Genomic DNA, 21895 nt, shown 5'->3' with positions numbered 1-21895 from the left:
AGCAGTTGTCCTCCTAGGTCACCGTCCTTCCTGTCCTTAATATCGGCAGGTGTAGGCCAAAACTCGTCGGAACATACACTCTCTAATTGACGATAAATCCTAACACTCTCATAGGATATGCCAGACAGTTTCATCTTCCTGTTCACACGTCCTGCCTAGAGGTCTGTCTATTAGCCCCATATTATGGAGGTGTTTCCTTAGTTGACATTGGCCAGTCAGAAATTCTACTGTTAAGCGTAGATTTTTTCTGGTTATCGCCACATAATTCTACGGCTCCAGCTTCCCAGAGACGCCCAGGGTGATCCTGGCAATATTGTATTCTTCGATTCCATCTCATCTTTTCTGGGATTGAACATGGGTGTGACGTTTGGCTAGTTCCGCAATTGTCGAAGTAATCAGGCTGTAGGTGTCACTGGGTCCTGAAATTCTTAGTTCAGCTAAAGTTCAGCTGAAGAGTCGGCAATGCGATAACTTTCTCTCCTGTCGTGCCCTTCAACCTCAGGATAATGTTATTATCCATTGAGACTTTGGCTAAATTTTGATGGCACTCTAGTTCTAGCCCTGAGGTAACACGTTGTCTGTTCAAGACTAATAGGGCTTGTCTCCTATCAGTGCAAATTGTTATGTTTTTGCCAGACATTCCTTTCTCGGTTATTTCTTTCGTGGTGATTGAGAAACAAGCAAGTTCTGTTTGAACCGCGCTGGTATTTTTTCCCATTCCCCCGAACTCTAAAAACCTGACGAACTCTAAAAACCTAATTCAGTCCCTAGCGGAACAGGCATAAAGTATATGCTCTGCTGTTTCATTGTTAATGAGGTAGTCGGATAGTCAAGGTGCAAGATTTTCATCTTGATACCCGCGACAACCTTCCCATATGAGGGTTTTTGCACGTCAGCTACACCTGACAATGCCTTAGATTCAACGGTGCAGGGTTTTTTCGTGTTAGGTTTTGGTGAATCATCACTTGAGCGCGAAGTGCTTTCATAAGGTACTCCACTCTTGAGGAGACGATTCAGTCGGTCAGTTGGAATCGTTAGCTCGACATCCATCTCTTCTGTAGACTCAGCGTCAGAAAGAGTTTTTAAGTTTACTCTGTCCATAAAAGTTCTACGAGTAGCTAGGGAAAGAAGGTCAATCACGGCAGAGCCCCGCATTACCGTGACGAGGCGATGCTAGGACGAGAGGGCGCCCAGTATATCGAAGGTTCTGTAGAGACAGCTGATAGGCTCAGTGTCATTCATCCTCCTAGCACGGATACACACACCTTACAATTGAGACATCGTTGGGATGCCATTCAGTTAGGGAATAATAGAACCACAAGTGATTCTGTCATTGTCAGTGGGGCTACGTGGAAGCAGGCATCCGATGGCCGGTTTGCTCAACCCCCACATCCCAAGCCAATGCACTCGCCAAAAACAGCATGCACAGTGGTTCAGTCAGTGTAAGATTAACAAGGACAGCCAACCCGCCATCTGCATCTGACTCTGTGTTCCGTTTTATTCGTATTTTGTAGGGTTTATTAAACAGAAACCTGGGTTCAAATGCATCACTGGCTGCTTGTAGCAAATGTTGCGCAGTAAGCACTTCTTGCCATAGGCTTAGCCTCAGTTAACCTATTTCTACTTCGAGGTGTACATCAGCCGTGTGCAATCATCGTAATATGGCCATTACCGCAACCTCCTTAACGTACAGGTCCAGAGGGGTCAGAACAGTAATTAATTCCATTGCCGCGGTTGATGTCGTTCTCATGGCTCCCATGATGTGTAAACGAGCCAATCGCTGTATTTGATATAATTTTTGGATAGCTGATGCATGGTGATTAATACATGATGAGCAAGTTATTTTTAATCTGAAAATACGAACTATATATATATATATATATATATATATATATATATATATATATATATATATATATATATATATACAAATAGAGATTTCATCGAGTGTGCATGATACAAATCAAAAATGAAACAATTCGTGAACACAACACTCCAAAAAAAGGGGGGCAAATCGCGGACACGTGTTTCTGGCTATTGGCCTCATCAGCGCGGCGCAGCCAAGTGTAAAGATGTTCAACACTTGTTTGCCGAAAGCAGGAAACAACACATACGCACGGAGTCAACAACAGAAGCCAACCGCACATTTGTGGTTCCAGTTAGAAGACCTAGAATTCCCAGGCTACATCTAACATGACCACGTAGGCAGCTATAGCTACCTGCGTGACATCCGGGTCCAGGATATAAATACAAATAGAGATTTTATCGGGTGTGCATGATACAAATCAAAAATGAAACAATTCGTGGACACAACACTCCATAAAAGGGGGGCAAACCGCGGACACGTGTTTCTGGCTATTGGCCTCACCAGCGCGGTGCATCTTTACACTTGGCTGCACCGCGCTGATGAGCCCAATAGCCAGAAACACGTGTCCGCGGTTTGCCCCCCTTTTTTGGAGTGTTGTGTCCACGAATTGTTTCATTTTTGATTTATATATATATATATATATATATATATATATATATATATATATATATATATATATATATATATATACCGTCCCACATTTTATGTGACAGGCAATATCTGGTTTGTTGAAGGAGATACACAAAAATGTTTCATACAAAAGTTTTAGGAGTTCATGAGAGCTATATTTTGATACAATTTTTAAATATACAGGGTGTTTGGTGTAGGTGCTACAGACCGAAATTCAATTTTTTAAAATAGAACGCCCTGTATATCATTACATATTCAGATGCTACGTTGAATTCTGATATCATTTCATGTTTGGTTTTTGAAATTCGGTTACGGCGTTGTTGAGTTATTGCACTTTTCCTTAAATATAAAGTTTCAAAAAAACTTATTTACTCGTACACGAATCCAGTCTATATCTTTGATTAAATTGAACTAGACTACTAGTGAATACAAATCATTATTCTCACCTCTACGATACGATATCGATATCAGTTGAATATAATATTGAAATTCTTGAGAATGTGACTAACTTGAGGGTGAATTGCTTTATATTGCACAATTTCATCAAGTAGCCTATGCTTGTTGATGACATAGTAACAAATGTTGTTGAATTGTATCTACTTGTCAGTTCGATTCAGTGATTCTTTGCAAAACAGTAACTGTGTTCTTTGTGCGAAAACTCCAGTATGCCTTTCACGTTTAGTCCAAGTGATTGCATTGATATGTTATTAATTTTTGGGGAATGTCAGAAAAACTGCCGTCAAGCACAACGTCTATACCAAGAACGTTTTCCAGACAGACCCATTCCGTCACGAATGACTTTTTCGAGAGTTGTAGAAAAATTGCGAACTGGGTCATTTCCTTCTACTATAAAGCATCGTCATCATACGAGATCTGTTAGAACTGAAGATTTAGAGATCAATGTGTTGGCTTATATTATTATTCATCCACATGTTTCTATCCGTACTCTTGCAGAAGAAGTCGGTGTGAGTAAATCTAATGTACAGAGAATTCTGAAAGAAAATAAATACCACCCATTCAAAATTCAGTTGGTACAAGGTTTGAAACCCACGGACTTTGAACGACGACTTGAATTCATTGCTTGTATTCAGGTAATATTACATGAAAGTCCTAACATATTCAGTCAAATTTTGTGGGGCGATGAATCGCGATTCCACAATAATGGAGTTGTGAATCGACATAACAGTCACTATTGGTCTCAAGAAAATCCCCACTGGGTCCGCGAAAGTAATTTTCAAACTACTTGGGGTAATAATGTATGGTGTGGATTGTTCAATGGCCGCATCATAGGACCTTACTTTTTCAATGAAAATCTCAATGGATTGCGATATTTACATTTTCTAGAAAATGATTTGATCCAGTTGATGGAAGATATTCCCATAGCAGAACGACAAGGAATTTGGTGGCAACAAGATGGTGCTCCTCCTCACAATTCACAGGTTGTTACTGAATATCTGGATAGAACGTACCAAAATAGATGGATTGGTAATAAGGGTCCAATTCGGTGGCCGGCTCGTTCCCCAGATTTATCACCGCTTGATTTTTTCCTATGGGGTTATTTAAAAGATATTGTTTTCACTACTCCCCCTTTGAATGTGGATGATCTGAAAATGAAAATTCGACTAGCGTGCAGTGATATTACGCCTGATATTATAAGAGCGACTTGTACGAGAGAAGTGATTCGACGTTTCGAAGCCTGTATAATATGTAATGGGCATCAGTTTGAACAATTTTGATGACTTATTTCTAGGTACCTACCATTCTTATGAAATTATTTATCAAGTTATATTATTTACATTTTTATTAATTAAAGATTTTTTTCGAATACACCTCTTTCAATTTCGCAATTGTTCCATATTCAAAATGATTCATGACTGAATTCCACAACTCAAAATTGAAACCATTACTTCGAACACCCAAAATTTTGACTAATTTTCATGTGATCTGATGCAGAGAGAATAATTGTATGAGATATTTTTAAAAATAATAGTCGTTCTCAAGACTTTACATTTTAAGCAATAACTCAACAACACCGTAACCGAATTTCAAAAACCAAACATGAAATGATATCAGAATTTAACGTAGCATCTGAATATGTAATGATATACAGGGCGTTCTATTTGAAAATATGGAATTTTGGTCTGTAGCACCTACACCAAACACCCTGTATATTTAAAAATTATATCAAAATATAGCTCTCATGAACTCCTAAAATTTTTGTATGAAACATTTTTGTGTATCTTCTTCAACAAACCAGATATTGCCTGTCACATAAAATGTGGGACACCCGGTATATATATGTTTCAGCCTATTGGGCATCGTCAGTACCGGGCAGGCGGTCCGCGATTGAAGACAAAATGGGAAAAACCTAGAAACTACTTGATAAAAATAGCTGCGTAAACGCAAGCGAAACATAAGTGTAACCACCTATTGGTAGTTATATGTATATTTTCTGATTTCTCATTCTCAATTTATTATTTGCAATTCTCAGTGAGGTTGTTTTTTGCAGTAAGTTCGGCAGTAACCACGGGACTAAGGTGGGTCCGAGTGAACGTACCACAATACAGGGTACCAGGCGAAACAGCGATGCTTCAGTGTGACTATGACTTGGGTAATGACACACTCTATGCTGTCAAATGGTACAAAGACCACGAAGAATTCTACCGATTCGTTCCGAAAGCAAAACCACAGGCCAACTGGTATGAAGTTGAAGGTGTTCACGTTGACGTAAGTACATATTTTTCTCTTTCAATATGTGAGGTCACTACAGAATTATTGATGACATCAACATGCAACTCTTTGAATGAATTCAACTTCGACGTGATGAAAATTATTGAAATTATTCACTGAGGGCAAGATATACCTATACTTTCACTAGTTCGGACTTCCATTGTCTATTAGATGTCTAATAGACAATGGAAGTCCGAACTAGTGAAATTCATCACGAAACATTGTCAATCACCTTCAAATATACCTATACGTTTAGAGATTTTCGATGTCTATTTTTCATTGATGGGTATAACATTTTTTTCTTATTCTTCTGTATATCTATCATGGGTTATGAATACAAATCATTTATACAAATATATTTATACAAATCATACAAATTATTAATTTATTATACATTATTCATCTTATATATTTGTGACTTCCATCAGTCGATAGTCGACTGTTGGATTGTCTTATCTTCAGAATCGTACGCTATTTGTAGTATACAAAGGACACTGATCAAAAGAATTCACTTCAACTAGTGGTGCTCCTCAAGGAAGTAATCTAGCTCCTCTTCTATTTTCATTGTTTATAAATGATATTGTTTCAAATATCTTATGTTACATATTACTCTTTGCTGATGACAAGACCCATTGAATCAACCGAGGACTGTCTTATTCTGCAGAAGAAAGTTAATTCGAAACAAGCTTCTACTGAATATTCAAAAATGTAAATTTGTGAAATACACCCTCAAGCACAACAATATACAGTTTGACTATGCAATAAATGACGTCATATTAGAACAAAGCACAGAAACTAAAGATCTGGGCATCATATTCGATAAGAAACTTAGCTTCACGTCACAAATAAATCAAATCACACCTGAAAAAAAATGCTTGGCCTTATCTCCAGGATGTGTAGAGACTTTCAAAACCAAGAATTTTTCATAACAATTTTTGATGCATATGTCCGATTTCGTCTGGTATATGGCTCCCTAATCTGGTCACCTATAAACAATGTGTATATACAGCAACTCGAACCCTGTCAAAGAATCTTTATGAAATACATGTCTCACAAACTGGATGGAGCTTAGCTATCCCAAGGAATTGATGATAGAGTGTTGTTAAATAGATTTGCCCTCTTATCCTTAGAAAACAGAAGAGCATATTATGCCTTCATATATAAATTGATTCATAATCTGGTTGACTGCCCAGATTTATTATCTCAACTAGATTTTCACGTACCAAGATGAAGTAGTAGAAACGAAATATTTTTCTTTTTGCCTTTGCCTAGAATCACCGTTTTAATAAAATCCCTAATTTATAACATTTGTAAAATTTATAATAGTTTCTATTCAGAATGTGTATTTTTGTTGTTCCATTTGGACGGTTTAAGTACCTACATATTTCGTAACAAATTATTTTTCAGGCAAGTCGAACTACAATCTAATTACAATCCATAAGTGAAATACTGTGTTTCAACTCTCTGCACACTGCCAATTCTATTAGAATTCTACAGTATATGCTTTTTTCATTATTCTTATATGAATGTATCACTGTTTGTATAATTTACTATTACTCTGCTGATTTTATATGCTATCCGTTATATTCCCTTGTACTCATACTTAGTCATAGCTGTTAACTTAATTATATTTGTCTTGTAATTGGGATTCCTCCTGTTAGACAGTAAACATTTTTTTTTGTTTTTCTTTTTTTTTCTAACATTTATCATTACGCAAATAATAATCAAGTGTACTTCTCTTTTCAGTTCCCTGACATTGATTCCGCTCAAAACCTTATTAATCGTGATCTACAGATTATCTTTGATATTTCTCAGCTCATAAATTGATGTTAACCCCCTTTATGATGTTAAACTGCCTTTTTCAACTGAAGCAGAGAACTTAGGCCTGTGGTTTGATTCTGAACTGCGTTTTACAAAAAGTGTTAGCCATTTGATTCAAACGTCTTTCAACACCTCAAGGCAACTGTTTCCAAATCGGGACTCACCAAACAACCAAACTAAAATTAAGTGAGGCGCTAATCATATCGAAAGTTTCATTTTGCGATAGCATTTATGGACCTGCATTACTTCAATCTGATTGACCCCGTCTTCAACGAATCCAAAACAGTTGTCTTCGTTTTTCTCTTAGCATTCGAAAATACGACCACATATAACTGTTCATGGAGGAATCAGGTTGGCTACAACTAGAGAAATTCAGAATACTTCAGCTACTCACAAACACTCACAAAGTTTTGAAGACCAATATGCCGCATCATTTAATGAAAAAGTTGAAATCTTTCGCAAATATTGATAGCTTTTCCACTAGAAACAGGTCGGTGCTGGTCATTTCTAAACACAGGTCTTCTGTTTCTACTCGCAGCTTCTCATACAACGCAGCTCTACAATCTCCTGCCCAGTGAATTCAGATCCTACACATTGAAATTCTTTAAAAAAAAAGACTCAAAGAGCATTTATTTGAGTAGTTCTCTTTCCTCACGCTGACCGTGGCTCATGCGTTTACACAAAAGGTTTGGTGGTTGGAAAATGTATGTATGTACTGTAATTTTGAATTTGAAAACAGCTTTGCTGACACTCACCCTCATTCACCTCAATATTTTTGGTATATTCTGTATGCTCTCACTTCAGGTGAATAAAGACGTTTTATTATCACCTGTATTATCATTATACAGGAAAATGTGAAATGATTCTAACAAAAATCAAAAATACTATTAACGGGATTGACAAACTAATCCACCAGATGATGGGTCATGAAAAAAACAATAAAGTACTTCAGGTTGTTTTGTCGGATATTGGGGACACATTTGCTAATACTTCCCTACAATCAATTTTTCTGGCGTCGAGGAGGAGAGGGGAAATGATTTCATACTCACTTTTGTTAGAAAATAGTTGACATTGTTTCATAGTGAATTTTACCAGTTCGGACTCCCATTGTCTGATGTGATTCTAATTTGATTTGATATACATGAGAGAAACAATGAATAGCTAAAATATCAATTATATTGATCAATATGAGCATATGAAATAATCAAGATAAAGAATTGAAATGACCACAGAGTTAAAATAAATGAAGGGGAATGAAAGTAAGCAAAAAATTAAAAAAAGAATGAAAAAATTTAATAAAAAATATTTTGAACCGGGTTACTTCACCATTTCGTTTGTTAGTATCCACAATCGTCTTCGACGACTGACCAATTCCTCCGAGAGATGACTACTCGTATTTTATAGATCATTCAAGCTCTTTGGATTATCACCCTATTTGCTCTCTCCACTTCATCGGTTTAGCGGGAGTTGACTGTTTTTTCGGTTGATCACAGGTTTCTATATGTTGCGTATCTCTACGCTAGCTTGTCTGAATGCGTCTTCAGACAACATATATGCAGCTTCTTTGAACTTTCTCTCAAACCAGTTTTTCTTCCTGTGGAAGGTCTCAGCTTGGGATCACTTGATTTTATAATAATGAGTCCAAACAAGCTCTGCTATGGTTTCTCCTCGCTGTGTGTGTTTCTTTGTTTGAATATCTTTTTTGATTATTCCAAATTTCTTTTTGAACTTCTTCAATTTCTACTTGAACTTTTCCTTCAGTTTTAAATTTATTTCTTTCAACTCTGTGGTCATTTCCATTTTTCATCTTGAATATTTTATCCGTTCCATTGTATTTTGATTTTCATATAACTGTCATTTCAGCTATTCATTCTGATTTCAGTCTCTATTGAAGTTGTGCCATTTCTATCTTATTCTACAATTCATCAGCTACCATGTTGCTATCTGCTACTGAGAAAAAGATAAAAAGTCGGAGATTATCATTTCTTTCGACGGGCATGTGCCGAACACGGTCTAGCAAATTCAATAAAGAACAAAAGGAAACATTTGTCAAAACTTGCGTCACGATTTAGAAATTCCAGTCCGCATTTTTCCATCCTTTCCCCTAATAATCTGCCTTGATCGGTGGGATGTGACTGGATTGAAAAGAATTCACTTACAGGGTTGACACTGTGGCAGAAAATTCCCTCATGAAACAGCCTGACATATACTTTGCATCCATTTCTTAGGGGAATTTTCTACTTTGAATATTCACTGTACAATAAGGATTGAGCATATAGAATTCTACTGCAATAGTTGGGAGAACAGAACAGTTTAACGCAGCACGTGTATACAATAGCAGCTATACAATAGCTGCATCAGGATCATTCAGTATGAATAAACTTTTCATGTCAAATATATGAACGATAGCTATTTCACCTCTACATTGATTAGGTTACGTTATTATACTCATTATATCAATCATTCTGTTTCAATGGTGACATACAACATGTGTACAACTCAATGTTTATTGATAACCGACAAAAAATACGTATGGTCTGACAGTTTAATATGTTTTCGTTCAAAATATTTCATCCGAAAATCCAATACAAATTGTTCAAAACTGTACAGTTTCGAACAACTTGAGTTTGTTTTGAAGAAAAAAATATTATATATAAATTTTCATTGGGATATGACTCTTTTTCCCTTAGAATATGTTTTTTATTTTCGCGAAAAGTTTCTCTCTAGCAGTTAGCTGAACTTTCTAATTAGGTTCATTCCGATTTTCACTATAACATATTCACAATGTTCTGTTACACAGGACACGTGTCACGGTTTTGTGAATCTTTCATTTTCATCAAGTACCGGCCATTTCCATTAAATTTTTTGGCAATTACCTCTTAGCGGCGCGAAATTCATGTGATTGAATAATCCCTGCTGCAGCATTTTGAAGTAAGATTTTCTCTCAAATTATCATCATTTAAGAGATTGATGATATCAAAAACGGAAATGGGTAATTCATAAAGTAGACCTCCTCACCACAAAATAAAAACGTAATTGTTAATTGAAAAAAATATCTACAATAACATAGATATATATTTTGCACTGTTTTGAGTAGGAGAAAAATCATTATATAGGATTGAGTGACACCAATGTTGAAATATAGGAGGGTAATGATGTCAATGTTTTTCTCTTCAGATACACTACATAAAGATACGTAATTATCGCTTTCATTCTGAGGATTATCAGGGTCGTGAAAATATGATTCATCTGATTATCGAATTACTGAAAGTATCATGAATATCAGAGAAGAAAATTTTTTTATTATTGGGAAAAAAATCTTAATAAATGAATATACAGTGTCACACATAAAGTTCGCGACATATGAAAGTTTTGTTATTGATAGATACAATTAAATTTTGGACTCTTCAGTTGACTCTACAGTTGTAAAGAAGCCTGTTTTTCTTTTGTCATGTCTAAACCTGTCAAATTTAACATTTTTTCGAAATTCATCAAAAAATAATTTTTTGGAAATTTCCAAACATGCCAAAAGAAAAGTTGCTCACTTTCCAATTTCATACCCTTTCTCCAAATTTGGACTATCTACTGTCACTTCGACTTTTTCCAATTTTTTTTATTTTTCGAATCTTTCGCTCTATAGATTCGAATGAAACATGATTCAAATTCCATAATTTTGATGAAAATGAGTATGAAAGTCATATCTTACCCAGAAAATACCCGCATTGGCCTGTTACCAGAACACCTTCAGAATTTGTCTTTGTTCTTACAAAATTAATGTGTGTTTTTTATTTAATTGTTAAACTGATTCAGATTTTCAATGCATGGACGGACGATAATATTTCAGTTATTGAATAAACATATTTTTCTTCATTCTTATTACACTCGTAATCCTTTATTTCCGAAAATATCACATGTTTCGCTATAACACCAACTTTCCTGAAGTAGTTTTTCACCATAACTTTCATATATACCCTACGTAATAACTAGTGAGAACCACTTGCTCAGGTGTATTCTCAATCATAATTACCTAGAGCATACATCATTTCTACATCCACTCAACTTTTATTCACTTCAGGTACATACCCAATTATAATTACTTTGATCATACATTACCTACTTCTACCTAGAAAAACTAGGATAACATCGGTTTCTAAAAAAACAAGTGGTTCAAATCCAGTTGGTTATTCAGTAAAATATTCTTATATTCAAGTTTACTAATTTCCAACGTTTCCAATAATAAGGCTTCAAACCTTTATTTTCTATGTGCAAAATTTCGAAATATCCGTTAAAGAAATGATTTTTTTTCCAAAAGATGATTTCAATACATTGAACTTGTTTTCTCATTTATATGGTTCATATGATGTTCCTGGATTCAGTTTGACCTCAGGACAAGTTCCACAATTTGATTTATATACTCCTGATTTCTCGAATTCGGATGTTTTGTCTTTATTATTTTTGACTAACTTTCCCAACGTAATACCTGTTCTATATATGCAATTTTAATATCTCGTTTCCCCAAAAATGAAGCCACTTTTTCTTTCGTTTGTTCAAAATACGTCAAAGCTCTATAATTTTGATTTAGATTATCTAACTTAACAATAGGAAAAACGTCCCAAATCTCTTTTGCGTGGAATTCTTTGGATAATATTTTGTCTCTTGATTCAGTTTTACTTAATTAAAAGACGAAATACTTTCCTAGTCTGCGTATCTATATAAATAATATGCTTTAGGTAATCATGACTGAGTATGTACATGGGCAGGTAGTTCTCACTAGTGATCATGTGGGGTATATCAAAGATGTAGTAAAAAATTTGTCTTCAGAAATTTATTCATTACGCAAAAGATACTGTGATAGCAAAACATGTGATATTTTTGAAAATAAAGTTTGTAAAGATCAAATTCTTTGCGGAGTAGTTAGTGAAATAACTATGGATCTTCATCAAGTAACGGCCGAGTCACTTAGAAAAATAAAATAAAATAAATTTAGATTCAATGAAATTTCTGTACTGATTTATTCAATAGTTTTTAGAAATTAGGAAAGTTCCATATATGTATCACACACTGTGTACTTTTCATGTAAACTATGTAGGAAAGTCAAATGGTTAGCACTTAATATGAAACATCAATCATGAGAAATGATGCCAAAAAACTGTTTGTAGACTATAATTTGAAAATTGGTTCATGTAAACCTATTTATTTGTATCTTCATCGATTCATCAATCACTTATATCACAGTGGTGTTGATAATAACAAAAGATTTGAACAATTTGCTTTCAATCACTAAGGCACGAAATCAATAATGAATGACTATTATGAAACCAGACTGTTGAAAATATATAGTGTTATAAAGATTTGAGGAATATAAAAAATGTTTCACTTGGAACTAATGAAAGTAATTGAATTATATCTTATTGAAATATATTCCAATATACAAGGTATCCAGCTGACAAGTATCATATCAAAGTTAGGTTTTCGGAAGGGGATAACGAATATTGCTTTCCATATAAGGATTCCGTCAGAAAAGTTTTTTAGAAAATATAAGACTATTTTGGTTCATACCGATCGATGACGTCAAAAAATGAATTTATTGACCCATCCCAATTCACAATGAAACCTCATTTGAAAAGTGTATTTTTTCATGGATATATTTGTTCTGATAATGTATTGCATTCATATTCACTTATAAAACACTATAGTTGTCAAGTGGTGATTTCATGAAATCAAAAATTTTTTATTTCATGACAGATCTCTCTTTCCCGAAAACTTGATCTCTCCTCAATATATACCCCTCCCAATTTACACAAAACAATTTTTTTTGTCAATGTGATATTACCCAAAAGATGATTTTTTCACTGATGAGATATTGGGAAATTCAATGCATTCATAGATCTCATGTTGTGAAGAACCTAAGTATGTCCAAAAAATTCCTAGTACTTTGAAGCTCGAATAAACCTTGAATTTTTATTATTTTTTGTGTTCACCAACAGACTTCACTTTATGGTGGATGAACTACCATTACAAAAAGCTCTTCTTTTATAATCCCGTAAGGATTTATTCATTTTTTTTTCATTTTCACTGATGTTGAGAGGGATATATTGTGAAGAACAATTTCTATTATAACCTCTAAGTATTTACCTCTACTTCTCATATTTTTGAAAAGGAATCTTCTAGTGAAAGCCACATTCAAGAAAAATATGTTTGGAAGCTTCGATTGACCTAGTTTCAGGAAAAAAATCATAGTAAAGTTATTATTATTATTATTTTTTGAACATCTCCATAATACGACACTATATTCCTCAAGTACTTTTTGGCAGAATCCAAATGTGGAAAAGAATATATTTCAATTAAGAAATACCCACGCTCCTGTTGAATATTTTGTACATTGGAAAATATTTCAAAAAAGCACAATGTAATGATATGTTAAACTTTTATGGAACATTTTTTATATTTTTTTTGGGACAAAACGCAAGCACTACAGGTGCTTGTGCGAAGGTAGTGATTAACATTGGATCTGAATCGCTGGAGTTTGAATCAATTTGAAAAAAAGTTCTAAGGAAGTTCATTCACATTAACACCGTTCTCCAAATGAAAGAGTTCTTAAACAGTGCAATTCGAGGTGTACTGAGTTGAACCTGAAAACGATGAGCAACAGCTATTGCTGTAATCAAATGTGCCAAGTCACTTATAATAATGATATTTATTTTCCTTTTGACATCTAAAATGTATAGGAATAGTCATTAATAAAATACAATAAAATAAAGTGGTTACAAAACGAAAAAAAATACCACAAAAACTGGGTGTCACAATAAAAGTGCATGAAAATACATCAAACAAGCACAAGTTATTATCAAAAATTTTCTTTGAAATACTCATCTAGTGGGTAATAACGTTTCTCCAATAGAAAGTCATTTGAAGCTTTTTTGAAACAAAATAGTGCCTTTGTTGCTTTTATAATTTCAGGAAGATGGTTATATATCTTAGGTCCAATACAATTAGGAGAATTTGAGAATTAGGAGAATATTGAGTCTCGCATATGGAACGTGAATATCAATTTTTTGCCTTGTGTTCAATGTATGAATGTTGGAATTTTTATAAAATTTGTCAATATTCATGAATATATAGACGCATACTTCAAGAATATATAAGTTTGCTAGAGGTAAAATTTTATAAGAAGGGAAAATATTTCTACATGAATGATCATAGGAAACTCCTGCCATTAGTCTCAAAATTTTCTTTTGGCTAATGAAAACATACCGTGCATGGATTGTATTACCGCACAGACACAACCCATACCTTAGTCGTGAATTTACTTGAGCGTGATACAAAGTTATCAACTGATTTTGTTCCAGTACTTCTTTTGAATTCCAACTTTGACACTAACTGTTCACAATGAGATTTCCAGCTAAGAAATTCATCAACATATGCACCTAAAGATTTCACGGTTTCTGCAGTGCTACCGTTCGGTTCATTATCAGATGTAAAAGTGAGTTATATGATGGAATTGGCCGATACTTGATGAAAATCCATAACTAACTAATTAAGACACGGCCGAGGAAGCCATTGTATGGCGAAACTCATGTTGCGTTTTTGTAAAACTGTCTAGCGAAAATCACACAATAAACTGTTTTTAGAATACGTAAAAGTGAGTTTTTGCTGAAACGTTTTTTGCCTAGTATGAAACCTTACGATTTGTGTTTTTGACTGGTTGAAATGTAGGTCATTACCGCTATAGTAGGCAATCAATTTTTCCATAAACACATTGCATTTTTCTTCAAGGCGGTCATTATCAAAATCTGATAGAATTAACATAGAATCTTCAGCGTATGCTGTGTACATTTCATTTCCTAAAACATTCGCTATATCATTAACGTAGAGAATGAAGAGGATAGGACCTAAAATTGATCCCTGCGGAACTCCCATATCGAGTTTGATTTTATCTGAATTTTTTGTTATTATCGCATCATTACATTTATATTTCATGCTCACATATTGAGTTCAATTCTGTGAAAAAATTTAATACTTCCTGTTAAAGTTCTATGGAAGAGAGACAAATCTTCAACCTTTCTTCGATATTCCAGACTATCAAGGTCGCAAGGGACGTTCGCGTCTCCAATCAGGCGAATAGCTCTTTTCTGGATGGAATTCAGCAGCTTCAGGGTATGTTTGGGGGCGGAGATCCATACCTGAGAACAATACTCCAGAGAAGGTCTGATCTAAGCTTTATAAAGCATCGAAAGTTGCTGAGGTGTGTACAGTTTTCTGGTTCGGAACAGTGTTCCAAGCTTTTGACGAGCAACCTTTGCAATTTTTGCAATTGGTGTCCATTTTACACCTCACAAACTAATCGAAGCATAAAGCGAAATTGTTTGACTTGACATTTCTATTACTATAATTATTACTATATTTGAGTGTAAGTAATACTTGTTTCCAAAAACTTACTGAAAATATTTATGAGCAATGCCTTAAAAGTTTTTCCTTGTGGAAATCAGTTAGACTTCTAAATATTATTTAATATTTGTAACTGTTTTTTTCTCAGATTGTGAAAGATCAAAATGCTAAAAAAAGAAACTGTTGGAGATACATATTTAGTAATATCCTGTGAATATAAAATCAGCTTCCCCCAAGCTACGCGTATTTTTTTCTGTTGGTAAATCTCTTACACCTTCTGCACATACATCAAGACAGCTGAACTTCGAAGAAACTTTTCAGTGAGAAGATTAACTTGTTCGCATCGGCAACGTTGCATTCCGGAGGCTGCCTGTCAATTCGGTTAGGACCAGCCGCGAGGCGGTAAAAACTTTATTTTCCCTGCCAGGCGACTTGGATATTTTATTTCGGGTCAGTCCTGCCAGCTCCAACACTTCATAAGTCACTTCGTCGCACCATATTGACGAACAGTGAAAAAGGGGATTGTTCACTTTTTGATGAAAAGAATTCGATTTTGTTGCGGTGATGGTCCATATCATAATAAAAGGTCTTTCATTGAGCGCTTTCTATACAGGGTGTATCAAATTCGATCCTCACTATTGGGATCTCGGAAACTATGAGAGATACGAACATGGTTTAATTGGAGCCGTTGAGAAAGTTCTGAAATTCTGTGTATATCCGGAGATATCCCGAAAAAAACAGAATTTTTTGCTATATAATGATGTTTGCAGATTTGCTATGCGACGTTTCGTCTTCCGGCCACCATCATCAACTTTATTTTTTGTTATGGGCGCTATATCGCACCCTTAGAATGAAAGTGACTTAACTCAAAATTCCTGTAATACTCGATTTTACCATAAACTGACCTTATAAAGCAAACTCTATAACCCTGTAAAGAAAAAGTCACCTATCTCTAAGTATAACAGGGACAGCGCATGTTTCGGTCTCTTTTACTGTTCCCGCTATTCATTTATGCATGTTATGTGAAAGAGGCAGAACTAGTATTAAGTCAGAAGTGTTTTCTAGTGGACGTGTAAAACATCGGCGGATCTCGAATTGTGTCTGTTTATTGCAAATACTGTGAAGGTAGGTAACAACAATTTTTTTGTAATAAAGTGACCATTTATAAAATAGGTCTGTATAGAACAAAATATGTTATAGTGTTCAGTGACCATTAACAGATTAGGTCCATTTAGTAAAAAATAATAATTAAAGACAAACGGCTCTTATACGAATAGGTCTTTTTTTGACTAAAATCATACTTATTATTTTTGTTATTCTGAATATTGAGCCTGTTTAGTAGTAAAAATAAGAAGGATTAGTTGGCTATTTTTTTGAATACGTCACCTTAATATAAAAGTTTTGTACGTTATGTACCGATTTAAGTACTAAGTATTTTAACAAACCGATTGTTTGGGCATAAGAATGATGATCACGATCTTTAGTAATGAAGGATCGACTATGATAGAGAGAGAGTTTAAATCCAAACGATGAATTACAGTTTAATAAATTTGTTTTGTTTCAGACTTTACTTCACAAGTTTACTAGTTGAAATGACAACATCAAGACGAGTTCAAGAGATGTTTAGTTTGATGGGACTAACACCTCCAAAATTGCAGACTGATGAAAAAGAAAAACAAGACAGGGAGCCTTTAGTTGAGTGTCTCAATAGCGATGTTGCTCAATGGGTAGAAAATCAGTATCGTGTAACAATCACCAATCCACCTATTCCGAATGACTGGAGTTGCGATAAAGAAAACCAACCTAATTCTGATGCTGTATATCATAATGAATGCTCATTACTACACACAACACTTCCGTCTCAAATTGAGGACTTACATACACACGTCCACCTAGATCGTGATGTAGGTGAAGTAATTAATGACAGCTACGAGGGTAACGTGGAAAAAACTCTGTCACAGAAAGCCATCATTGATCCTGAAATAAATAACATGTCATCATCATCATCGAAGATTTCATCTGGATCTCACCTCAGAAGAAAATCGACTCCAATTGATACATACAAGATGTCACCATTACACTCCGGCGAAAACGATGTGGACCTAAGCGATTGCGATCCGACATTAATTGTGCCAGAGAAGAAGGGTTCCAAAAGTCGTGAGAGTTTAACTAATTTTGACTCCCGCTCATCTCACAGTCAGACGTCTCCTCCTAACAATTCACCTGCCCGTAGTTTGTTGTCAAAAAAAAATCTTCCCGTCGTAGTTCATCTTCTATGAGTTCATCCAGTAGCAGTTCTTCATCTAGCAGCAGTTCTTCATCTAGCAGCAGTTCGTCATCAAGTAGCAGTAGTGCACAATGCGACAAAAACACCAATCAAGATAACAATTATTTTTCCAACAGCAGAAAAAGGAGACGGGATACCACGAAATGGAAACAGACGTCCGCTAAAATTGCAAGGAATAGTGGGCAAGCATACACTTCTATCTCTAAATCAAAACGTCAAATCAAAGCACGCTCCGTAAAACCACCGTGTTCTCAAAGGTGTAGGTTGAAATGTCGAGACAATATCAGCGAAGAGCAGAGATCAAGTCTTTTCAAAAAATTCTGGGATTTGAATGAAATTGATCTACAGCGCTCCTTTATCAATTCAAGTATGGCCGAAATATCTCCAAAGTTAAAGTTGACGCAAATATTATTCAAGATATGAGAGACCACATTAATTCTATTCCCCGGATAGAGTCTCATTATTTAAGAGCACAGACAACACGAGAGTACATCGATGGTTCAAGAACGATCACAGAAATATACAGAGATTATGTTGATAATCAAAAGCAAAATGATAAGACCTACGGAAAGTTCAACAAGTTCTACGAGATATTTACTACTGAGTTCAATATTGGCTTTTTCAAGCCAAAAAAAGATCAATGCGACTTATGTAATCAATACTTACTATGTCCAGAAGCTAACAGACTAAATATTCAAGGAAAATATGACACCCATTTGAAAGAGAAAATTTTATCCCGAGAGGAAAAGCGAACAGATCGCGAAAACGTCAGTGATACGACTGTTTGCGCAATTTTTGATCTTCAGGCTGTGATGCAATGTCCAACGGGCGATATTTCTGCCTTTTACTATAAATCGAGGCTCAACAGTTTCAATTTTACCATAGTAGAATTGGATAAACCGAAGGAAGTAAAATCTGATTCTAAGTATTGCTGTTATAAAAGCGTAAATTGCTATTTTTGGGACGAAACTCAAGGTAAGAGAGGCTCAAACGAATTAGGATCTTGCTTATTCAACTACCTTCAATCTATTGATGCACGATCCGGAGGAAAAAAAATAGATGTCATTTTATATTCTGACAACTGTGGTGGCCAGAATAAAAATAAATTTATAGCGAGTTTCTTTTCATTTGCGGTTGTGTATTTTGAAAACATCCATTCCATAACTCATAAATTTTTGATACAAGGCCATACAGAAAATGAAGGGGACAGCGTGCATAGCTTAATAGAGAAAGAAGTGAAAAAGAGTCTTAAGTCTGGTCCCATATACATTCCTCAACAATACGTCATCTTGATGAGAAGTGCTAAGAAGAATGGATCCCCAATTCTTGTTCACGAACTTGATTTTCATTATTTTTTTGATTTAAAAGATCTACAAGTTCAATGGGGCTACAACTTCTCAGAAAATGAAGATAGAGAAACGTGTAACTGGAATAATATTAAATTGCTGAAGTTTACGAAACAAGATCCATTTCTGATCGATTACAAGACTTCTTACAAAGATGATTTTAAAATACTTAACGTCAGAAACAAAAGGAAGAAAATGCCGACACTAGAACAATTGGAACTTAGAAAACTGTATTCGGAAAGGATTGAGTTAAGTACTAACAAAAAAAAAGGATCTCCGTGAGTTACTTAAAAAAAACTTGATACCAAATGTTTACGCTGCTTTTTATCAATCTTTATTTAACAATGAGTAAAAAACCCTATTAAAACAAAGTTTTTACTACAAATCTTACTCGTCGTTATTAATGACTAATTGAAAAGATATTTTTTATTCTGCTATATAAGGATGTGATTTTTATTTTCTGTTTGAAATAGTAACTCTTTCATGTGATTCTCAGTTATTAAGAGTTTTGATTTTGAATGTTATTTTTCATTAATAAGTTTAAAGATATATTTTGTTTTGTTATCAAAGTATGTGAATTTTAATTTATAATTTGCAAAAGTAACTCTTTTATGTGATTTTCAGTAAGGTACTGTTTGCTAAACTGATTAAACATAAGATTTTTTAGTTTGTAAGCGTAATGTAAATTACGGGTAATCTAAGACTATGTTTCTAAAATAATGTGTTATTTGCTAGTCAAAAGAGGCAATTAGTTACTACAACCTCATTAATGATAAGACTTAAATGAAAAGTTATTGAGACTGTTGTAAAAACTTGAAATAAATAGATACATTTGATTTTTAAAAATTTGCATTTCAATTTACTACGTTGTATTCACAGAACTCTCAGTACAACAATGACTTATTATTTATTATGTCAACAGAACGCTCTCCAATATGCGTCATAAACAGACCTAACTCATAAAAAATCTCAAAAAGTTCAAAAATAATTTTGCAATAGTGACTCAATTTGTAACTACTTTATATTTAATGTCAAAATATATATTAAAAATATTATAAATACAAAATTACTTGGCCACGGTGTACTCAAAAGGCTAATCCATAAATCTGCTAAAAATCGATCTAATGCGTCGGAACACAAAAGAGTTATATTGAGATGTATTCAATACTATACTTTTTTGAAAACTTTCTTGCTCATTTACCACAAACTGCATTTTTTGAATTCAGTCACTTTCATTCTAAGGGTGCCAATATTATTGGCTCCTTTCTGTTTTGAATAGAACCAGATTCTACTTTTTCAAAGATGTATCATAAGTTATCATTCTTTTTCGAAAAATTCGAGATAGTGAAAAAAGTTAACTCGCTGAGATTTTGATCCAATAACTTGAACATAGTTCGATGTGGTAGTCGTCTTTCGGGATACAAGTTTGAATACATTTCTGATGTCCTAACACTGTTTCTATCGTACTTGTAATGAATTTGTATCATATCTTTTTTTCTTCATTCGTGAAAGCCATTTCCCGCCGAAAATTCAATGACTTGTACAGTAACAAAATGTCATTAAGTGTAACAAATTGAAAGTCAAATTTAAAAACATCATAGTCAAAGCATATTATGATAAGAATAATTTATTTTCAATATCTTCAGTTTTTTGAAAAAGAAAGATAACTTATGATACATCATTGAGAAAGTAGAATCTGGTTCTATTTAATTCTATTCTATTCTCATCTATTCTATTCTATTCTATTCTATTCTATTCTATTCTATTCTATTCTATTCTATTCTATTCTATTCTATTCTATTCTATTCTATTCTATTCTATTCTATTCTATTCCATTCCATTCCATTCCATTCCATTCCATTCCATTCCATTCCATTCCATTCCATTCCATTCCATTCCATTCCATTCCATTCCATTCCATTCCATTCCATTCCATTCCATTCCATTCTATTCTATTCTATTCTATTCTATTCTATACAAAAAATAAAGTTGATGATGGTGGTCGGAAGATGAAACGTCGGATAGCAAATCCGAAAACACCATTATATAGCAGAAGAAAAGTGGTAATGTGTTAGTTCAATTTATTGTGGAATCCTTCGAAAAATGAAGCAAGAAAAAAATAAAAACCCTTTTCCGAAATTTATGTTTTTTTCGGATATCTCCGGATATGCTCGGAATTTCAGAACTTTCACAACGGCATATTGTTAGTCAGATAAATGCGCAACTTTGCCCCAATTTGACCAACTTCGTATCTTTCATAGTTTCCGAGATCCCAATGGTGAGGATCGAATTTGAAACACCCTGTATTTAGAATTTTTCATTCGTTCGAAAAAACTATTGCTGCCATTATGTGTGGAATATAACATCGCTAAAATGTCCGCCATGACTTCTCATGACTCCGCCCTATGAACCTGGCTGAATGTTATCGATGGCATGGGTTATGTTGGCTTTGAGGACCACTGTCTATGGACCACTGTCTTTGTCTATGGTCGTTTACCTTCAGTTCCTGGTTCAGTTAAATTTTGTACAGGTGCAGGCTCAAATCACGACACCCAAATTCGCCAAGTTGTGGTCTGCGAAAGGCCGAGTTCTTGAAAGCGACGCGAAATCGACTGCTTTGGATTTTCTGCACACCCTTAGAGACAGTGGCGATGTTTTCACCGGATGTTGTGTTTCGTCGACGCATGGGTGTTGGTCAATCATTTACTGAACCAATGGACTCTAATTCATCCACTACATTGCAAATAGTCATCTCGGTAGGACGATTATGGCGACCGTAAAATGGGCGAAGTACATTGCACAAACAAAACATTTTGATAAAACAAA

The 21895-nt window shown here is 34.5% G+C and overlaps 1 protein-coding gene and 1 long non-coding RNA gene across 3 annotated transcripts in view; both read left to right on the top strand.

Moving 5' to 3' along the window:
- LOC111507341 (cell adhesion molecule 2-like) overlaps positions 1–21895 on the top strand; it is a 100355-nt gene that overhangs the window by 35759 nt on the left and 42701 nt on the right. For both annotated transcript variants that reach the window (XM_074176219.1, XM_074176220.1), the window contains exon 3: positions 5007–5224. In XM_074176219.1, the coding sequence (XP_074032320.1) occupies positions 5007–5224 (218 nt within the window). The remainder of the gene's footprint in view (positions 1–5006; positions 5225–21895) is intronic.
- Positions 16276–17669, top strand: LOC141482645 (uncharacterized). The gene is made up of 2 exons (XR_012465636.1): positions 16276–16561; positions 17001–17669. It is a non-coding gene; the product is annotated as an uncharacterized lncRNA (long non-coding RNA).

The sequence above is a fragment of the Leptinotarsa decemlineata genome, unplaced genomic scaffold (genome assembly GCF_025532065.1).
Source record: "Leptinotarsa decemlineata unplaced genomic scaffold, Ldec_3_MD MMD2_tig00001719_RagTag_RagTag, whole genome shotgun sequence".
NCBI classification, from domain to species: Eukaryota; Metazoa; Arthropoda; class Insecta; order Coleoptera; family Chrysomelidae; genus Leptinotarsa; species Leptinotarsa decemlineata.
This window is presented reverse-complemented; position numbering and strand designations above follow the sequence as displayed.